General features: G+C 35.9%; 1 protein-coding gene across 1 annotated transcript; it reads right to left on the bottom strand.

Moving 5' to 3' along the window:
- Positions 1-615: 615 nt before the first annotated feature.
- LOC110104629 lies at positions 616-15,156 on the bottom strand. Its single transcript, XM_020833809.2, has 6 exons — positions 14,836-15,156; positions 14,342-14,486; positions 9,470-9,730; positions 8,292-8,373; positions 7,665-7,861; positions 616-1,261 (listed from the first exon to the last, which is right to left on the bottom strand). Exons 1-6 carry the CDS (start codon positions 15,066-15,068, stop codon positions 941-943), a joined length of 1,239 nt encoding a protein of 412 aa, XP_020689468.2. The 5' UTR covers positions 15,069-15,156; the 3' UTR covers positions 616-940.
- Between the last annotated feature and the right edge of the window lie 1,055 nt (positions 15,157-16,211).

Below are 16,211 nucleotides of genomic sequence, written 5' to 3' on the forward strand. Positions count from 1 at the left end.
ATTTGATAAAGCAGTAGGAAAGCTATCCCAAACAAAGTCAAAATCTTCCTCAGCTAATATCCATTTCAGAAGCTTCATTTTGCATAAGCTTCAAATATGTATTACAATTTTTCCACAAAGACGACCAAACATATACAATGCAAAAGGATTCAATCTTATGGCGCTGAAGATTGTAAAACTAATAGGCTCAGCAGAAACTAAAATATTTATCCTTACCGAATCCACATGCTATCGTGCTACAGATCTTCTTAAGGAAGGGTCTGCCATACTGTTCAGCCTGACCTCGCTCATCCTTCCTGCTTCAAGTTCTCAGAAAGATGCATAAACGTTTAACTTGATTTTCAAAGATAGATGTTTGGGACAGCTTTTTTAATGTTTCTTAAAATAATTTTTATACTAAAAAGTTACTTTAAGAAGCAGTAAGAAAGCTGTCTGAGACCGGCTTTTTGTTGTTCTTCTTAAAGTAAATTTTTAATACAAATTTTAATTTTTGTACTAAAAATTTATTTTAAGAAGCAATAAAAAAGCTGTCGCAAACAAAGCCGTAGAGAAATAACATCCATAACAGATTCTGCAATTGCCACAATAAAATCTTCTGGCAGTATAGTTGTGAAATTTTCCAAGCCGACAAGGAGAAATAATTTATTACTATATTATATACATATACCAACATCACAGTAAAATTAGTTCTTAACTACAGAAGGCAAAACTACTACAATCAATTGTATTGCAGATTCTGAGACGATATTAACCTCCATTAATTTGCAATTCTTACAATTGCACTTAACCATTAAGAAGGTTTCGTTTGTGACGGTTTTTTATTGCTTCTTAAAGCTGTTTTTTAGTTAAAAAATTAAAAATTTTGTACTAAAAAATTGCTTTAAGAAGCAGTAAAAAAGTCGTTCCAAACGAAGCCTAAAAAGCTAATAAAGACTTGAGTTCATTTCCTTAACCTGGATTCCCGACGAGAACTGGCAGCATCGCCGGGCGGCTCGGCTTTCTCCGACGAAGAGCCATGCTTCAACAGCTTTTTCACAATACAGGCCAAGGCAATTTGGGTGCCAAGGGTGGACCGGCCGCGTGACAGACAAGCAATGCCACCAATCAGAAGAAGCCCATTTGTAATCCACTTTGAATGAAATTTCAACTTTGCTCTTTCTGAGACGTTTTTAATGACTGGAGTGCTAAAAGGACCATCAGAAGAGGTATTAGAGAGGTCTGAACAAGTTGCTCCAACATCACTCTCCATAAAATCGGGGACCTGAAGAACATTTTATCTGTTAACTTTCAAACCAAAATTTTATACTAAATCACTACTTGGTATTAATCTTTCTCATAATGGAGAAATTATTCTGTGCGGATTCCGGACGGTAAAGAACCATTCGGATGTGAATGTTTGTACACAATTATACTCAGTGTACACACTGTGTATGCTCACATCCGAACAATTTTTTACCGTCCGAACTTCGCACGGAATAATTCCTCCTCATAATGATTCCTTAAGCGTCAAGGGTTAGAGAAGATGTTAGTTCAAACTTGAAAAGTTAATGCATAACAGTCATGAGCTAGAAGCCCTTCAAAGAAACGAACCAACAAATATCATATTTCAGAGGAAGAAAATAATAAAATTTGGTATTTTTCATCTTAGAATCAAGATATTCAAAAAAGAGTAACATACATCAGCTATTTGTTTATTCTGACTGACGAAATCTTTTGAAAACAGGGAAAACTAGTGGCATAATAAAAAGATTTGAGTTTTTCTGGTAGCTTTTAAAGGATGATGAAGAATTCCAACAAAACAGTTCTTTTCAGCAACATAAAACCTAACGAAGCATGGATGATCCTTTAAGCATGCGAATCCAGAAATTTAAGAGAAACAGATAATGAGAGTTATGTTCATCTTGCTGCAAAAATGTCTTTTGTCATTGTAAATCTATGCAATTTTTGCTTTTTCTTCTGCCATTATAGTAATTACAATTTCATATATTTTTGCATCAATTTATAAAAAAAAAAATAAAAAAATAACTAAAAAAGAGGACACCAAGAGTGACCTACACCCTGCTGAAAGTGGCTCACTGTTCCAAGGATTACAGCAGGATGCAAGGCACTGTCAGCAGCCATATTGGCCAAAGTTTTGCATGGAATGGAACAACCAATCAAGTTAGAAAGTTCTGCAACTCCTTGAAGTGGCCATCCTGTATGAGCAAGAAGATTGTACACTCATCACACCGGCAGCTAAGGGAAGAGAGTATGCAGTAACCAGCAATGGAACCCACAATTGGATCCACATGACAAGCATTGCACGAAGGTCAAAGTGTCACTTGGAATTGACCACAAGGTCTCGGGCATAAGTAGGCAGAGGAACATAAAAATCCTACTAATAAAAGAAGATGAGCAAAATCTGGCCACTAACCATATCAAAGTGTGATATCAAATTAAGTTTTAACAAGCTGGCGTAAACTTAAAGTTGAAGATTTAGATTTTGACTGGAGTCAAGATTGAATCTAGTTTTGAGTTAAGTTTCGAATTGATTCAAGTAAAATATATTAATATTTTGAAATATTTTTAATTAATAATAATGACTATTATCTATACCAAAGTATCCAGAACATATTTATAAAAAAATTATTTAAAATATATTAATAAATGCAAGTCAATTTTGAGTGTGTTGAATCAAATAGGAGCCATCTTAAGGTAGGAGGATATTAATTTCTGAAATTTGAGTAAAACTCGAATGATTGTAAAGCAAGTTTCAAACATAATTACCAGCACTACATATCTCTTGTTAAGAGATGGAAGGAAGAAGAATAGCAATTATAGTTTTAAATCTTTTGTTAGAATGTATAATTCTGAAAAGTTCAGGTTTGCTATTTAACAAGATTCTTGCTACCTTTCTATTTCTATAACTGATTCTAATGAACTAGCAACAAAGATTCAATCTAAACTCTCCGACCATTTGTTAAGTTTTCTGATACATTTATGCCTACGTTAAAAGAAACGTGTATTTGTTTTCTTAATTATCCCTTTAGCATCCTTTATAATCAGTATTATGAGGACAAAAATATTCAATATTCTGATTTTAACATTCTTTATGATTACACTAGGGGGACTGTTTCTTGTGCTTAAGTGGTGAAATTTTCAAACTAACACAGCCTACCTTTTTGTGTTGTACAAATTTTGGTGGCGAGACCTGTCCGATCTCACCTGTTGATCTGTTGTGTTTCAAGTTTTAGCTAGTATTGTGTGGGGACTTAGTAACCACGATTAGAGGGGATTAGTAGTCCACTAGGCTGAGTAGAGGTCAATCCCACCAATCATTTGATAGGATGCGTGAACAGGGTAGCAAATAGTAGCAACATTGATGAAGGAGCAAATCGAAACGGCTTCATAAAAGAGTTGGAAGTAAAATTACAGCCCATGTGTGATAGCACCCTGGTTACCAGCATGCCATCGATTTGATTCCCTTGGGATGTGATGATGATAGTGATTACACATTAACTATATGCTAGTAGCATCTATGGAAGCTATGTGCTAATTGTATACTTTGCATTATGATACTTATATTAAGCCAAGTATGTGATAGAAAATACTTGAGTTCGCGAGTAACCCTAATAGGAATACTTGAGTTCGCAAGCAAACCTAACAATAATCCGTAAAATCAACGAGAAAAATAGAAGAATTTGGAAGGAAGCAATCAAAATCAATAGATAATTTTATAGAAATCAAAGCGAAGCAAGAATGAAACAAAGATACAATGGATCCTCAATTCGAGAGGAGGATCATTCTCTCCCAGTCTCTAGATGAGAAGCCTAAATAATTTCTCTAATTGCTGCCCGCCCCTTTTCCCGTTCTCTAGATCTCACCCAAAGTGGGCCCTCAATCCCCACGGAAGGAGGCAACTTAAACCGTCTCCTGTATACGTGAACCGGCCTAGGTGGGGCCGGTTTGGGCGGTTCAGGAAGAACCATATCAGTATGCTAAACAATTTTTGTTAAGGAGCTACTTCTGAAGCATATTTACATATTATTTGAATCTCCATAGTTTCAGTTGTGGTGCCAATTTAGCATTTTGCATGAAATATATTTTTATTGAATTAGATCAAAACTATCTCAACGGATATCATATGGGTACTTAAAAATTAATTTAAATCTCTAGTATCATGTTTAGTTGGGTTCAAACCTAGTTGTTATTGACAATTTTAGAATCAAACCCTCACCCTCTCTTTCAAAAACTAAGAAAAATGCCATATGTCATTGGTATTCAAATGTAGTTGTTGACATGCAATATTGGGGATCATTTATTCTTTTGAAGCCAGATAAGAAAATTAATTGCAAAAGATGCATGATAGATTGTAGGGAGATAAATAACGTTAATGCAGCTAACAGCATTTTTTAAGTATGGATTCAAAGTAATTTACTTATTTTGAAATTCTAAGAACAAAAGACATAATGATATTAGTTCCTCAATATACTTCAACCACCAAGCACCAACCAATATTGATGTGAAACGTAAATGCCATTTACTTGCCTAGGTGGCAAGATAAATTAAATCCCAAATCAATTTGGGGAGAGAGAATGGAAATCTGAAATTAAATTTCAGATTAAGTGGAATTGGCGGGATGAATTTGAATTTAAATTCAAATTTAATGGGGAGAATTAAATTGGATGAGAGGGAATTGTAGGAGGTAATTAGGGAGGCTTAATGAGGGGGCTATTAATGAGATAGGAGAGAGATTATGCCCAATGAGGGGGCCGGCCACATAGAGAGAGGGAGGAGATTATTTGTCATAAGTAGAGTGGGACCCACATTACTAATCAAAGATTTAATAAAATCTGAATTAAAATTCGGATTTTGAAAGAAAGGAAAGTTTCCAATAATGGGGCTATCAATTAGAATTAATTTGAATTTCAAATTCAAATTGACATCCAATTAATATGAAAGCCTTAAATCAAGGAACTATTTTTGGAAAGTCTTCAATGCCTCTTGGAAACAAATTTGAATTTCAAATTTGAAATTCCCAAGAGGGAGGCCGGCGGAGCCGCCGGTGGCGGGATTGGCCTGGGGTGGCCGACGGTGGATTTATGGGGGCCGGTGGAGGGGATTTGGGAGGAAGAGAGTTTGGTTAGGTAGAGAAGAAATAAATTGGGTTTAGGAAAAAGAAAATCCGGAGCTACACACCTCGAGCAACACCTCCAATAGAACTCACAAAGAGATCTACAAGCGCAACTTCCTCAATAACTCACAAAGAGATCTTGGGAATCCTGGAACTCGCAAAGAGATCCATCCGGAGCTACACACCTCGAGCAACACCTCCAATAGAACTCACAAAGAGATCTATAAGCGCCACTTCCTCAAGAACTCACAAAGAGATCTTGGGAATCCTGGAACTCACAAAGAGATCCCTCCACTTCCGAGATTCTCAAGATCTCTTAGTGAGTTCTTGAGGAGGAAGTGATCTCTTTGTGAGGTCGTTGAGGATTAGACTCAGGTCTCGGTTGATAAGCAGAGTGGGGCATCTTCCGACTAGCATGACTGAGCAAATGGGGTACGTACCTAGAGTGGGGAGAGTCAACATGTTCCTCCTTTGTGGTTTTAGTTAGAGAGCCTACAAGACTAACTAGATCGTCTAACCTCTTTTGAAAACCTATCGAGTCCATTGGAAAGTGCTAAGTGATGCTTAAAGAAGAATGGGCGTAAAGGACATCAATTAGACACTAAGTTAAGCTCACTTAGACTCACTACAAGGTGCAGAAAAAGTTTGGACAGCAAGCTAAGCTAGTGGGTTAAGTAGCCTAGGCACTTAGGGAGGTTGTTAGGTTGAGGACAGCACCCAAACGCCTAAGAAACTAGCCTATATTTCACTAGATGTGTGCAGGAAATATGTGGACAGCAAACTACAACAAGGCATAAAGTTATCTAAGTGTTTAGGAAGGATTTTAGGAGGTGGACAGCACCTAAACACTAGGTTAGGTCACCTAACAGCAGGTAAATGATGCAGAAATTTCCTGGACAGCACACTACAAGGCTTGAATAAATGCATTAAGTGTTGGGTTAGGTGTCAAGAGTGTGGACAGCACTTAGGTACATGAAATGCTAACCCAAAACTCACTAAAAGCGTGCAGGAATTGTAAAGACAGCAATGTAAACAGTGAATAAAATTTAGATATGCGATGATATGCATGCCTACCTTGCTCTGATACCAAGATGATGTGAAACATAAATGCCATTTACTTGCCTAGGTGGCAAGATTAATTAAATCCCAAATCAATTTAGGGAGAGAGAATGAAAATCTGAAATTAAATTTCATATTAAGTGGAATTGGCGGGATGAATTTGAATTTAAATTCAAATTTAATGGGGAGAATTAAATTGGATGAGGGAATTGTGGGAGGTAATTAGGGAGGCTTAATGAGGGGGGCTATTAATGAGATAGGAGAGAGATTATGCCCAATGAGGGGGCCGGCCACAAAGAGAGAGGGAGGAGATTATTTGTCATAAGTAGAGTGGGGCCCACATTACTAATCAAAGATTTAACAAAATCTGAATTAAAATTCAAATTTTGAAAGAAAGGAAAGTTTCCAATAATTGGGCTATCAATTAGAATTAATTTGAATTTTAAATTCAAATTGACATCCAATTAATATGAAAGTCTTAAATCAAGGAACTATTTTTGGAAAGTCTTCAATGCCTCTTGGAAACAAATTTGAATTTCAAATTTGAAATTCCATATAGGTAGGCCGGTGGCTTGGCCGTCGCAAGGAGGCCGGCGGAGCCGCCGGTGGCGGGATTGGCCTGGGGTGGCCGACGGTGGATTTATGGGGGCCGGTGAATGGGATTTGGAAGGAAGAGAGTTTTGTTAGGTAGAGAATAAATAAATTGGGTTTAGGAAAAAGAAAATCCGGAGTTACACACCTCGAGCAACACCTCCAATAGAACTCACAAAGAGATCTACAAGCGCCACTTCCTCAAGAACTCACAAAGAGATCTTGGGAATCCCGGAACTCACAAAGAGATCCTTCCACTTCCTCAAGAACTCACAAAGAGATCCTTCTCCTCTCATGAACTCACTAAGAGATCAAACAAGTAGAATAAAATTTCATTAACAATTCATTATCCCATTACATAAGAAAGAGCCTTTATATATAGGCCTAAGAAACTAAAACAAGACATATATGCCCCTAAGGCTTACATAGGACGACCCTCTTAAGTGAAGGTAAAAACGGAAAATTCATAATAAAATTTTAAAAATTACAAATAAAATATAAGATAACGTGGGACGATGACAGCCGTTGATCTTCAGCTCCTCGGATAGCCATGGACGGTTGGATGTCCGCATCAAATATTGCATACTGAAAGTCAAGAGTCTCACCAAACAGAAATAAATAAATCCTTCGATAACAGACTTCTTGCATCGCAGATAACAGAATTCTTGCATCTCAAAAAAAATGGCATAAGGGCTCAAAAGATATTCAAGTAGTAGCAAAGTTCTTCAGTGCTATATCAATAGGCAATCATACAAAAGCATTACATACACTAAGCATCTACAATATAAATTCCAGTTAACAAGCATGCATTGTCTCGAAAGTGTTGTCAAGAAAGTAATAGAACACGCATCTCAAATCTTTTTTTATTTTTTAGTCATTTAGGTCTACAAAATGCTGATACCTTTCGGATAAGCTTATTCATAGTAGCAACTGCAGGTGAACTGGCTCGGCTATGGGTTGAATATTCTAACAAAGCGTTGTTCATCTTACAGACATAATTCCATATCCCCTTAGAAAAAGCTAGTCTTGACATCTCTACGTTCAGTCCAGCATCTTCTTGATGCAACATAGCAATTTCACATGCATTTGTACCAGGAACTGCACAACAGCAAAAAAAAAAATTATCATGTATGTTAAAAAGGAGAAATAAAAGAAAGCGGAAGCACAAAAAGCTATGCATTTTCAGTCCAAGAGGCCATACAAAACAAATATCAGAGAAGTGAAATTTCTCTCATAGCTTCTTAATAAATCTGGTTTATGAAACAATAAACAAGCAATTGCTTGATGGTGCGAACCCTTTCTTCAGAAGGACAAGTAGCAAACCAAGCTCTCCAAATCACCAAAAAATGATCATGAAAACAATGTAATATTCCAGTGATATTCAAGAGCAAGAGAGTGGATAAGAATTTCCAAGCAGAAGCACTGAGGTGAATAAAAATACCGTATAAACAATAAGATAGACTTTCTTTTCATTCGGAAAGCAGAATGTTTGGAACAAAACGTATGAAAAAGAAGCTTGATTGCTTACCTTTCCTGATCCGCCAACCAGATCTGAAAAATCCAACTCGGACAAATTTCTTCTGTCGCGGAGCCAAAGGATGCTCGCAATCCTAACATAATCATAAGAGGGAAAAAGGAGTCAGACCTGACAGGACATTAATCTAAAAAGACAATCAATGAAAAATATACACATGCGGCAGATCATTATTCTCAATTTCAAGTTTCAAATGCATTAGGAAAGGGTTCATTTGGGCGGCTACAGTTATTAGTAAAAATAGTGCGGTTACAGTTATTAGTAAAAATAGTTGTAGATTTGTTGCAATGAAAATAACATTTCTTAAGCTGTGGTACTGTGGTACTATAATTTTTTTTATTTTTGAAAAATTCAGAGAATGGTTTTCTTTCATTTATCACATTTTAGCATATATAAGTAAAAAGTTGTTTCTCATTATAAATGTTGAAACTTGAACTAGAGGAAGAAGCACTTCCTCTTGAATTTCTTGAGGAGGAGGGGGGAAGGGGTAAGAGGGAAGAGGAGAGAGAGAGGAGCTGAATTTAATTCTTAATCATAACCCTAATATAGCCTATAGCCTCTATATATAGGCTCAAAAAGCTACACTAATGGCAATACAAGCCATTCAAAAAAAACTAAAGAAAGCACACATCCTGAATCTAGGACAAATATCCAACAAATAAAAATGAGGATAAAAATTTATGAAAAGCAAAAAATAGAAGCCTGAAAAAAATGTGATAGCGGTCTAAAAAATAAAACAGTGAAAAAACAGCTCTAAGGGACCTTAATTCTTTGCCAAAGACAATTAAAAACAGAGACCATACATTTTACACATTCCTTAAAATCTTTCCGCCAGTTGCATTTTCAGAAAAGCTTAGGAATTATTTTGCTGCCTTGCATACCATATTTTGCAGAAAAATAATATGGTTTATCAATTTTCTTTTACTAACATAACTGCCCCACCCCTCAACACACGCGCACACACTTACTTTCTACCAACTAGTAAAAAAAACAAGAATCCTTGCAGATAATACCAAAAACGTAGTGGTTCACCTTTGTTACTGTAACAGAGAGAAACGCCAACCAGAAAAATAGTAACCAAATACAATCCCGAACATTTTTATGAAACTTAGCACCTTAACTTAAGACAAAGTTAGGTCTCATAAAAGATTTCAGAGTGAAGGAGAACGTACCTTAGTAAAGCAATAGAAGGTTTTATCATTTCCTTCCCAAACTTTCCACGCCAAAATGTACTCCCTAGGAGTCAAAAGCGGAAACTTCTTCACTATGCGGCCAATTTCTGTTCCACTGGCTTCATCAGCTTCCAGTTGCTCAAACTCGACCAAAGTCTTATCCCATTTTTTTCTGTAATGGCTATCCATATAAAAGTCTCGTAACAGTTCTGTAGGGCATTTATCAAATATGGTCACACTAAGGTACTTCAAGGGACCTTCCTGAAAAGATTGTAATAGATGTCAATCCTAGGGGTAGATTTGAAAGAAAAGTTTCAAAACTTGATTGCACTGAAAGTCTGAAACGTGAATAAAATCGCATAAAAATATGAATTTAAAGAAGTAAAATATGTATACATCATTCTACAACAACGCCCATAAAAGACCACTTTCATGAATATGTAAAATAAAATTCGTATTATCTTTTTAAAAGCTACAACAAAGGGTAAAAGATGCAGAAATAAAAGTGCAAAAAATTTTGTGAATATAAGTCTAATACCTCAAACAGCACTTAAAGTCATGGGGATTGTCTTGGCTGGCTTGCTCAAAAAGATCAAAGGGCCAAGGTACTAGGTAGCCAAGTTCAGCTCACTTTTTGGTTAAAGGGATCTATTTTGAAGTCAACCACAGCCTTCTCCCATTCTCATATCCACATGAAGATAGCTTTATCATCTTCATTATGGAAGAAAGGTATAAAAGCTTGGTAGGGATGCGTCATTGATTTCTTCATCTTCTCTGCCTTGCTCTCCTTCAAAGTTATCTCGATCTCAAGACGCGCTTAGGTTTCTTCTTTTGAGTCGGCTTGCTTGCAAGATCACCATCTAAGTTAACGATGCATGGTCTCCTTAAAACTAATATGCCAATTTCCTAAATGTCACCTTCAACAAGGATAGGCATGCTGCCCAAAGAGAGTGCAACCACAATTGAATACGGCCTAAGTATAAACTTGTGTGTACCCGATACAACATAGGTTTCCACAAGTCGAATTCATTGTTGGAGGAAGGGTTATCACTAGTGTAATAAATTTAGATGATGTCAAAGTCCTAAGAAAAGCAAGTAAAACAAACATTGGAGCTTGTGGAGCAATAAACTCTGTCGCATCTTCCTCTTCTCAATCCTAAGCCCCAAGATAGACTCACCTCCTCTACAGCAGGTTTCTTCTCTCAAAAAGAAGACCATCTTCCTCAGTTACATTAATAATAAAAGACTCATCAGGTCTAGATCCGCCCCCAAACCAAATCAACATCAACTAATGGGTCTCCAAAAATATTAAAACTAGTAAAGTCGTAGCAACTTGATCAGTTAAAAAGATGAGTAAATTTCAACTTCAAATTTCAATCAAGTTTCAATTCTTTTTAGATGTCAGCTTAGGTAAGAGGGTGAGTATTGTCCTGTTAATCAAATCGAAAGAATAAACCTTATAGTTGATAATGTAATCTATAAGTCCCATAAATTGCTTGTATTCCTTGATTGAAAGGCGGGGAATAGCAATCTTTTTCCTTCGAAAATTTCATTGACCTAGTCTAAGAGAAGCAACCATTGGCCAACTCTATGAAAATAGTATTGCATTTTCCAATCCTTGGTCTTCACTCAAGTCCTTCCATCTTCATATTTCTCGACTGGAATAAAATGATGTCTTCCTTAAAGCTCTCCATCCTAAATAAGGCTTAAAGATATTTGGATTCCATGTTGTACTCTACGTCCAGAGGAGCGGGAGTAGGAGACAATATTCACGAAGGAGTTTAGCATCACTTACACTGGAAAACGCTGAAGAAGCTGAAGATCTTAACAATTTCAGGAAATAAGGAGAATTGTAACACAAGTTGAAACTAATTTTGGTAAAAGCATAATTCACCATTAGAAGCGGTTGCGGAACTTCTTACTCCCTGTAAACCTAATCGAATACTTTGGAAACATCAAATATGCCAGCAAACTCATAAAATGCTTCACCTTGATCAGTGAATTCAGCTCCACGCTGCCTTCACAAAATTCATCAAGTAGTTAAGCATGTAATTTTCCACCTTTGAACAAACTCTAGAAGGGCAGAGAGGAAGAAGATGAAGAATAGAGGAAGTGAAGAGTAGCAAGAAACTATCAGAATCATATACATGAAGAACGATGATGCCATAAACATGTCCTATTTATAGGTGAAATATCTAAGCCCTAACCTCCTTATTAAATCAAAATGCCAATTTTTGAAATTTTCATCATGAATACTGATTTGATCACCAAATATCCAAAAATATTTGGCCATCATCACAAATCTATTGAAGAATTTCAAATGCCGGGCAAACTTGCCAATTGTATGGATAATTCAACTTTTAATTTCTAGGAAACTCGTCGATGTCATGGCTAGATTGGAATAAATTACTGGCTTCACCCAAAAGAATGAACACTATTCAAAGTCTAACTTTAGTCAAATAGGTCAACTTTACATAACACACATCAACAAGAGTGAGATCTAAACAATTTTCCTAATTCTCCTAAACATTAATAAATTCAATGAAAATCAAACTTTCATTCATTGAGTGTAACTTTCAATACAACATAAATTTCAAAAAATAAAATACAGATAAATATAACATTTGAACTAATTCTCTACTTTCTTTTGCACGAGTTCATAAAAATTTTCAAAATAAAGAGAACCATAAAAACTCCAAGATGCAAGTCCTCAGTTGAAGGTATGAATAGAACCAACAACAAAACCTTTGAATTCAATGTAAGGAGATGATGAAACTTCTCCTAGCATGGTATAAACTCATCCCTAAGAACGAATTATTCATTCTTGAAGTCTCAAAATAATTCCTCAATACGAAGTCTCAATAAGATGATGAAACTTCTCCTAGCTTGTGAATTGGTTTGTTTAAAAATATTAATATAAAATACAACAATAACTACTACTACAACCCTTTATCACACTGCATCGGGTCGGCTACATAAAACTTTTTCTCTATTGCATCCTATTAAGAGCCTAATTCTCATTCAATATAATAAAGAAATGTCATTTTTAATACTTTTTAACCAAGTCTTTTTAGGTTTACCTCTACCTTTCTTAACATAGGTCGGACCTAATAAACTCACTCTCTTAACATGGTCATCGGAATGCCAATATTTTATGCAAATAAACCATCTAAGGAAACTAGCCAACTACCTCTAATCTTATCCTCCATTGGAGCTACTCCAATCTTTCACAAATGCACTCATTTCACATTTTGTCTCTAAGTGTAAAGCCACTCGTCCAACTAAACATTCTCATTTCTGCAACACAACTTAATTTATGATTCTCTTTTAATGACCAACATTTTGCACCACAAAACATTGCAAGTCTCACCACCGTCTTATAAAATTTTCTCTTAAGTTTGAGGGGGACTTTTCTATCACACAATAGGCCCGATGCATCTCTCCACTTCAACAATTCAACTTGAATTCTACAAATAATATCCCTATCTATTTCACCATCACTTTGATCAAAAAAATATTAATATAAATATATTAATAATCAAGAGTTTATGTATAAAATTATTAAAATATTTAAATTTACCCCTCACTTTCTTAAATCAAGAGATAATTTAATACTTTTCTAATTTTTTTCCAATGCATTATAATAATTTTTTGAATCATAATCATTTTCTTTCTTTCAAAATAAATGAGCCGCCTCAAACTCAGAGAATTAAGCTCGTGCTCAACCTTGATTAATTAATCAAGCTCAAGCAAAGGGTGATCGAGCTCAACTCGGCTCATTTACACCCCTATTTATGCTTGACTCCACTAAAGACTAAAGACTTAAAACATGACAACTTCCCTCTATAAAGTTAATTGAGTCTCAATTTGCTCATCCGATTTCATCTTTTCAATATGCACGTGACTTCAAGACTCTTAGTCACCTTCTTTTGGGAGTTCATTTTGATAAGTAGCTTTTGATACTTGCATTTGGAAATACCAACCCATGCCCTATCTAAAATGACTTCTCTACTGGAGCATCTACTTCAAAATCACTTGAATTCGTAGCAACATGAACTTCACATTCCTCTTGCCAAAAACTTCTTCAAGTTCAACCTTCTTGGGGGCCTACTCCCTCAACTTGGTCAAGCTAGATCTCTCTGAATACCTCTTTCTAGTTCCAAGTCTTAAAGCTAATTTTTTTTATCACTAATAACTATGCCAAGATCTAGCTCCCTTGAAGTCTTATCTCAAATGTCATCAACTAGTATATAATCCTTTGCAATATCTTCATCATCAATGACCTTGTTAAGCTCTAACTCTTTTTTTCTAGCATCAATAAGAGGCTCATTATCCCTTGCGATTCGCTGGCAACATCAATCAATGTTAGAACTATCTCAAAAGCTTCCTTATTAGTGCATGATTCCTCTAGACTGCTGGGTTTGAAATCTACAATAAATCAATGAATATTTTTTTATGCGCGAAATCAATATCATATCTTATAAATCATTTATTTTCACCTGACGTTAACAAGTTAACAAAAAGCACATTCCCAAATACCTCCGAAAATGTTAAATCCCAAGGCTTCCACATTACAATAAGAAATACCAGTTTATCTTAGTGAATAACTTCTGATTCAAAGAATAAGTGAAGGATTGAAAGAAAGTCAATCTTAGGTCTACAACCTCACACGGTGCTGCATCACTTCATATTTCACATATCAATAAACATCAATACCTAGCAATATATAGTGCATTTTATAGAGCAGTACAATGGAACATAGCGATAAATAGCGGTGCACATCATCAAAATGAATATAACAACATCTCAGTGAATCACTTCATGTCCAAGAACTGACAGAAAGAACAATGTAAGGATTGAAAGAAAGACAACCTTGGGTTTACAACACTTCGCATGGTAGGAAACGCTGTCATTCCTTTTCGTGATAATTTCTTCCCATTTCTCACTTTCATTGCTCTTCCCGTCCAAACTAGTTATCAGGTCCTTTAAATCAGCGTCAGATAGTATACCTAAAATCCTACAACACAGTGAAAGAATCAGTCTCAACATTATCCAACAAAACCATATTTAAATACACCCAAAAAACTGGAACAATATCGAACTATGAAATCGACAATCATCTTCCAAATGTATTAAAAAAATCGATTTGTTGTAAGATATGCAAACTAAAATTAACCTACAAACTTTTCTCAACAGAGACACCAAATTATTATCTAATTATTACTATTACTGATAGCAATCAACAAATCAATTTCAGAAGAAAGAACTGAACAAAATAGAAATCGCTGACTCCAAGTAGACGTGCGGATTTAGCAAATTGAAACAAGAAAGATGGTAGTCAAGAAGAACTAACAACCACAGCACACCTTCTTGTGCTGCTACCGATCGCCAAACTCGCCGTAGCAGCCCCTGCAACCAAATTCGCCTGATCGGAAGTCACGGCTCGGCGCCTCGTAAAAGCCCTCACAAGCTGCAAAAAGAGGACTAGAAGAAGCACCGCCGCGGTCGCCCACCCTCCTCCGGCGACCTCCCGCCAAAACTCGCTTGAATCAATGGTTATTCCCGCCAAACTCACTGGAACGGAACTGGATTTTGCCATCTAAAAGAGGAACTGCAGAAAGGGTAAGACCGAAGGAGGGATGCTTCCTCTAGAACCGAAAATTTGTGTCTGATTGGGGTTTTTTTTATTATTATTATTTTATGATATTTAATAGTCTAAATACAAGCCATGTATTTAAATTAATATATTTATTTATTTATTTATCATATAAAATAAATTCATAATTATTGATGTACATAACTGGCCTCCTTACCGAATCCTACGAACGTGGATGAGAGGAGGGTATTAAGGTCCAGTGTTATTTTTACTTCTTTGTTTATTTATTTATTTATTGAGTTCAAATACAACTCAAAATTTATCTAATTCGAACATATTTGATCCGAACTTAACCTATTTATCGTAACTAGTTGGCATCGGCCCGACTCTACTCATATTCCATTCACTCGATTTTGAACCATTTGACATATTTATTTATTTTAAATGTTTTAAAAACTCTTAATTCTCATAAATAAAACATGTCTAATATATATTTGCATAAAGTTTGTAAACATTGCTAGGAATGATAAATTAGCAATAACTTGCCCACCTCCATAGCCTCCTCGCACAAACCCCTTCTCCCAACTTTGAAATCCGTATACCTCCTCACCATCGCTCCTCACTCTCCCCACCATCACGTCCATTTCCACAATCATCACCGCATCGGCTCCTTCCTCAACAATACTGCCACCCTCGAGACATTCGTACACAACTTCTGTATTCGTAAGATGCTTGAAAAATAAGGAACACACCACCAACGCGCCCCTGTTCTCACACCCTCAAACGTGGAGTTCTGACTATAATGTGTCATGAAATCACCCACCATCACATGTTAAAAGTATCACCAGCTAGGGCCCCTAGGGGCCCTAGATCCTCACTAGCCACCCCTTCCTGTCTAAGCTTTCCTTAGACATTGTTGTATCATGGAGGAATTGAAAGTTCAATTCATGAAAATTAAGTTTACTACACCAAATCTTAAGTCAAATATTCAAGAATAAATTATTAGAAGTCTACCTTAATTCATTAAAAAACAAGTTTTGAATTTTTGGACTTCCTCATCAAAGTATTTAAGAGAGAGAGAGAGAGAGAGAGAGACTTCTTTTCATTCAAAATGAAAGAAAAATAAGAACAAATAATTTAGCCTAA

The sequence above is a fragment of the Dendrobium catenatum genome, unplaced genomic scaffold, assembly GCF_001605985.2.
Source record: "Dendrobium catenatum unplaced genomic scaffold, ASM160598v2 fragScaff_scaffold_1638, whole genome shotgun sequence".
Lineage (NCBI taxonomy): Eukaryota > Viridiplantae > Streptophyta > Magnoliopsida > Asparagales > Orchidaceae > Dendrobium > Dendrobium catenatum.